The sequence below is a fragment of the Halictus rubicundus genome, chromosome 4 (genome assembly GCF_050948215.1).
Source record: "Halictus rubicundus isolate RS-2024b chromosome 4, iyHalRubi1_principal, whole genome shotgun sequence".
Taxonomy (NCBI): domain Eukaryota; kingdom Metazoa; phylum Arthropoda; class Insecta; order Hymenoptera; family Halictidae; genus Halictus; species Halictus rubicundus.
The window spans coordinates 7,598,551-7,604,773 of NC_135152.1; the positions used below are offsets into that span (position 1 = coordinate 7,598,551).

At 43.2% G+C, this 6,223-nt stretch overlaps 1 protein-coding gene across 1 annotated transcript; it reads left to right on the forward strand.

The window, feature by feature from the left end:
- The first annotated feature begins 45 nt into the window (after positions 1-45).
- On the forward strand, positions 46-4,274 carry LOC143353885 (uncharacterized). The gene is made up of 2 exons (XM_076787489.1): positions 46-2,500; positions 4,034-4,274. Exons 1-2 carry the CDS (start codon positions 2,318-2,320, stop codon positions 4,226-4,228), a joined length of 378 nt encoding a protein of 125 aa, XP_076643604.1. The 5' UTR covers positions 46-2,317; the 3' UTR covers positions 4,229-4,274.
- The last annotated feature ends 1,949 nt before the right edge of the window (positions 4,275-6,223 follow it).

The following is a 6,223-nucleotide window of genomic DNA, read 5'->3' on the forward strand; positions in this document are numbered from 1 at the left end:
ATAAACGGGTACGCGCAATTTAAAGCAGTTTTAAGAGTTTCAGCTTAATAAGATAATTTAATTATTTTATTTAGCTTCTATATCTTGCGATCGCGAAACGCGAAGAATGAAGGAGACGATGACAGATGTTTTGCGGAAAGAAGGAGCCGTGCAACACCTGGTTCATGAATTTATGGTTGTTGTTGGGCGTTGTTCGCGCAGAAAAAGCTGTCGAGAGAAGCGTTCCGGTTTGCGGTTAGGCTCGAGCGCAGTCAAGGGAGCCGTAAAGGCCCTTAACTAGATCCGCCTAGGAGTAACAAGAAGGAAAGTCATTTTCTTGGACGGCCTGTGCCACGTGGTTCCAGGCACGGGGGTACTGTGAGAACAGATTCACCTGACTGGCATACCAATGGTCGGCCGCGCACACAAACGCTCGCAACACCTTCGCAATTTCGCCGGCGCAAAACGATGTTGAACGCATCGCGCCGATGCATCGGTGCACGATCTTTACGCGGTAACTGCGCCGCGATTAACCGCAATGCAATCCGTTATCTTGTATTCTTCTTTTTTTTTCCCCACGGCCGATAACGGAACGCGCCGCGTCGCGACGCTACCAAAACAGTTACATCACCGTAAGTTACGGTCGTCCCTAGACACAGGTCGTCTGCTTTTCTCGCTTCTGCTGGCTTTTTTAACGTTGACTGACGCGTCGATCACGCGTGGGAGACACAATTGTCTATTTTCTTAAATTAATTTCTTTACAGTTGATGACGTTTAGGTCGTATGCATTTACGACGAAATCGCAGGAACACGTTTGCACCATTCTCGACTTCTTGAAATTGTTGAAAGGGAAGATTCATTTTTATTTAATTTCTGCTTGTTACAATTGACTTGGAAAGTTTCTATTCTGCATACAGATCTGCTCGTTAGGATTTGCAGCATCCGAAAGAGCTTTCGAAGCAATCACTGTGATAAGTAGCGGATTTTTGTGCAAAATAAAAACTGAATTAATAACAAGATACGGAAGCTACACGAACATTTATTTCCTTTTTGAATCATCCGATTCAGTGGAAAGTAACACAACAATATTTTTTAATTGTTTAAACGTTTTCTCCTATTTTGCATTTTCCTTAAACCCTTCATTATAAACAATGCAAACTTTGAATGGCCACAACCATTTATTTCGATGACCACAGCATTTCGTATTTTCGAAAGATACTTTCGTTCTCTTCGCTGACAGAATGAACTGATAAAATCACGATAATACACATTAAATGCTGTAGTACCGATTAGCTCCAAGAACGAAGCCAATGAATATTGAGCTAACTTTCAAGGTCTATGCTGAGCAATCGAATTTTCAATTTTCGAATAACAAGTGACTAATGTTCCAGCGTTATCGTCGGTCGAAATGCTGGTACAATTTACATGAAGATCAATATTTACACAGTTATCGTGCGATGTCCCCCGAGGAGGATGACTGTAAGCTTTCGTGCGAGGCGATTGAATTGAGGCGGTATCGGATTGTTTCGACAAGTGCAACGATAATGATGCACACGATTCTAATATTCTAATGGCCACGGGCGAACCGCTTCGATCTTCAACTTCGCGATAAGCGAAGCACGACTGCATCCTTTCGATGCGTCTGCCTATTGCGGGACTGTTCTACTTGAAACGCGGAGCGCCATTCACGCGCATAACCAGCGCGTGCGAATGCTCATTGTTTCGCGAAGGACCAGCCGTGTTACCTATGGACAGTAACGTATTTTATATTATTGCGTTACTCCGTTATCATACAGCGAACTTTTAGTCAAAATTGTTTGCATTTACTGCTCTGCATTTAATCTCTGGAAACTGCTTTCTCGTAGTTACACGCGCAACTGGAGCAGTTTCGAAGCATCTGCCCGACGAGATAAAGCAACTTGAAGACCCGGAGAATCCGAGAGAGAGAGAGAGAGAGAGAGAGAGAGAGAAAAAGATGTGTAAGGTTCTTAGGGTTCAGTGTTTCGCTGTCGGCAGAAGAAATATAACAGAGCCGGACGCGAGTTGCACGATACCACGCGGTTGTATCTAATCTCCTCGACGCTGAAGAAGAAGAAGAAGAAGAAGAAGAAGGCGCAACAAGAGTAAATATTGTACCAGAAGGGGGAACTTTCGGTGTATCGATGGTCTTGGCTATTAATACTGTCCGGTTGTCGGTGGCACACGCAGCATCGGCCTCCTTCGATAACAATTAAAACGGTGTGTGTTTTTGACGAGTGAAAACTTTCGGACGAGTGAACGCGTTTTTCGACGACCGGAGACTGTGGCCCATCGTTTTCTGGCACCCCGTTCCTCGCGGATGACTCGAGTGGGAACTTGCGGGAAGTTGCCCGGTGGAAGGAGGATGATCCTAATCGCGGTGTTCCTCGCGTTCAACGCACTCGTCGCGACTGAGAGAACGGACCAGTGCCGTTCAAAGACGGACGAGCAGCTTATCTGGCAGTACGACGTCAGAAGATCGTACAGGATCGGCGGGTATCAAGTGCGTGCGATTTTTAGAGGTCTCGATCACGTTGGTCCATCGTCGAGAGATTGCCGTCGTTATCGTTATTAGCCGTCACGAGACAGCGAAGCGTTTCTGGACAGCTGTTATGCAAAATCAAAATTTACTCCGTCGATTTCAACAGGCAGGAGCCAAATGGAATTTTCTTCCCGTCCTTAAACCGGCCCGATAGGGTTTGACCTTGACGGAGTTGATCGTCACGCTATAGTCGTGCGAACGGTCAAAAAATACACAGAACCGTCATTGTATATGTCCTGGCTAGGACTACACGGTCTTATTTTTTCGATACGAACACTAAATCTCCCGATATTTAAGAAAATCTGTCAGCGGCGGCCATCTTGTGACGTTACGTTCGTTTCGGACGCCTTGTGAGAGGCAGTGTGCTGCCGAATATTACAAATTACTCCACGATAACGTGCAAATAGGCATTTTGGAGACCGTACAGTCCTAGATTGGACTTTTAGGAAACTAAATTGACCAAATTGACATCTGAATTGCTCGTTGCGATATTGAAGCGTCAGTTTGAGCCCCCGCGAATATTGGTTTCTTCTATGTATGCGTAGTTTCACAGAGTCATCAAAGTGGCCCCCTTAATAATTATCGTACGTTCGAAATAAAATAAGGACGTTGTTAAATTCTTTTAATCCTCCAACTGTTTTAAATCTCGCTTACAGTCGGGTTTGCCGCAAATGCATTCACTTTCCCACTGCTGAACGATGGGGACTTTGAAACTTCTGCTTCCAGTCACTTTACTCTAGTTGTTTGGTATTGATCTAGCTTCGCAGGATTCGAGAATTACTGCGAATCATATTGGAAAATTTTGATAACGGAGATATTATTTGTTGTTGGTCTAGTTTTATCAGATTAGAGAACTACTGTAAGGTCGTGCCACAATTTCCATTTTTAACGCATCCAACGTTAGGTGCCTCCACCACATTGGTTCAATCGTCGAAATTGTTGATGTTATTGCTAATAATCAGCCAGTCATTTTTCACGGCTGCTCGCTGAGGACTTTTAAACTTCGGCTTCTAGTCACTCCACTTTGCTCTAGTTCTTCGTCTTTGATTCGGCTTCGTAAGATTATAAAGTTACTGTAAATTATAATGGAAAATTCTGTTGATGCGGATATTTATTTTTAGTCCAGCTCCGTAAGATTAGGGAATAGCAGGAAACTATTATCGTTAGGTTGAGTCACAATTTTCATTTTTAACGTATCCAGCGATAGGTGGCTCGATCACGTTGGTCCATCGTGGAGATTGTCGTTGTTATTGTTATTAATCATCGCTGTCAGTCGTTTTCTTTTAAACCTTTAAACTTCTGCTTCTAGTCACTCCACTTTACTCTAGTTCTTCGTTTTTTTTTTTTTTTTTTTTTTTTTTGGTGTATAAGATTACAAAATTACTGGAAATTCTAATGGAAAATTCTGATGATATGGATATCATTTGTTTGTAGTCCAGCCTCGTAAGATCAAACACAATTTCCATTTTTAACATTATCCAACGTTGATTGCAGGAAGTAGAGGCGGACTATGGACCTACCGGTGCAACCATAACTTGCATAGAAGTCGATTCCCTGTCGGAAGAGGACAACGACGCCATGTGGGTGACTTCCGGCGGGATTGGCCACAATTTCATCCGCATTAAATTCAGATCGAAGTACTCCAGAGGACTTCACTATAAAGTCTACGTCTACGGAATGCCTCACTGAAGAAGGAAACCAATAAACCAACAAATACAAACCAATAAATAATAAATGTTTGCTACAATTCCGCTCCATTCTTTTCCTAACACTTCGATCTGCACTAACACACCGAATCGCGGCATAGAAATGTCGTGACCAGACCGATTGTACTGAAAAGAAAGTTCCCGGTGTAACCGGAAGATCGGGAAACCATTAGCAAAGGGAGGTACCAGCCTCAGATTCCCTCCGGCGACAAGTTCGACGAATAACGAATCGGAGGACATATTTTTTCGATGCGTGCACGAAACAATCATCGTCAGACCGAGCGAAATCATGCGACCAACTACTTCCCGGTTCACTCGAACAATCGCGTGGACGAGAGCCCAAGAAAATTTGTCAACCGATACTGGGTCGTCGTTCGTTTGGACAGCCTTCAACTTCCTTATTGCGACTGTTCCTCCGTTCTGTGCAAGCTTCCAAGTATCACGGGACACTTAAATTGCTCGAATAGCTCGAATTAAGGCCTCGGGAACGCATTCTTTAAGATTGCTAACGAAATCTTCAGGTTCGTAGCTCGTTACAAGTTTTACGACTCCCAGCTAGTCTCGACTTCTTAATCAGACTGTAATATTGCCCTCACCGTAGAAAACCTTTTCCCTTTTCTTTCGCAATCTACTGCGGCTATCGATTTCAAATTTTTTATATGCATTTTAGCCGAAGGGAATCCCGAGATACCGAGTAGAATCCCAGATAGCACGGAGACTTCTTAAAGACGTCTGTCGATGGATATTCAGATGTCTTAAAGACGTATTGAAAGTCCTACGAACGTCTCTAGAACGTCTTTGTTACGAAACTGTACGTCTTGAAGATGTCTCTAAGACGTCCGTTAGACGTCTTTTAAAAGTCTTGAATGTTAATTACAATAAAATAAATTTAAATGAATAAAGCAATATTTTATTGTTACTGTTAGTATTAATTATAACATTCAAAGTATACATTAAAATTAAAATTAAAATTAAACATTACAATTAAAACTAAACATTAAAATTAAACGTTACAATTAAAATTAACCATCAAAATGAATGGTTATATAAAATAATAAAAATTAATTATGTTGAGGATATAGTCAAGCGAATGAGACACAGAGTGACTCAGAAGCGAACAGAAAGAGATGTAGGCAGGTGACTGGAAAAATGGATGCGGATGGTGCTGGTAGATCGAAATACGTGTGTAACGGAGGATTAAATATGTTAACAAAATAATGGCTGAGTACAAAGGAACGGTGTGCCGAGATGTCGTCGCGAATACACTTAAGATAATGCTAATAATGATTAATACAGATATAGTAAGACGGCGATCAGTCGATCGTAAGAACAGACGCGTGAAATACAGTGATCAGTCGATATCTTGAAGACCTCTGAAATAAAATGTCTCGAAAAAGACGTCTGAAAGAAGACGTCGTTTTTACGTCTGAAATAAGATGTCTTTAAAACCTCTTAAAGACGTCTGAAATAAGATGTAAAACTTTCAGACGTAAAATGGACTTAAGAAATGGTCTTAAGAGGTCTTTAAGACGTCACGTGCTATCTGGGATATACAACATTGTCAATGTGTGCAACCAGATGACCCTGCGCCAAAAATCTTCGCCTTTCCGGAGTCCATGGGAAAGAGGATCGAATGCCAATGATGCTTAACGAGGCAAGCGTTAATTGGCCGAAAGCTTCAGGATCGTGAATCAGGGTGCGTTTCGTAGTGCGAGTACGTTATCGCGAGACCGGCTCGCAGGCATCGTTAACTGACAAAACTAAGTTTACGGGCGATACCGAAATAGTCGCCCCCGTGTATCCTGCGTTCGCAACCCTCCGCAGATCCCGCGGATCATAGGGAGGTTCGAAGCACGCGATCACACGCGAGCCAGGATCACGGTAGCAGGAGCATCGCGACGCCGACGCCGACGCCAACGACGAGCCTCGACGCCGACGCCGGCGCTTCAGTGAAGGCCAGCCGTCCGTCCGCGTCGAA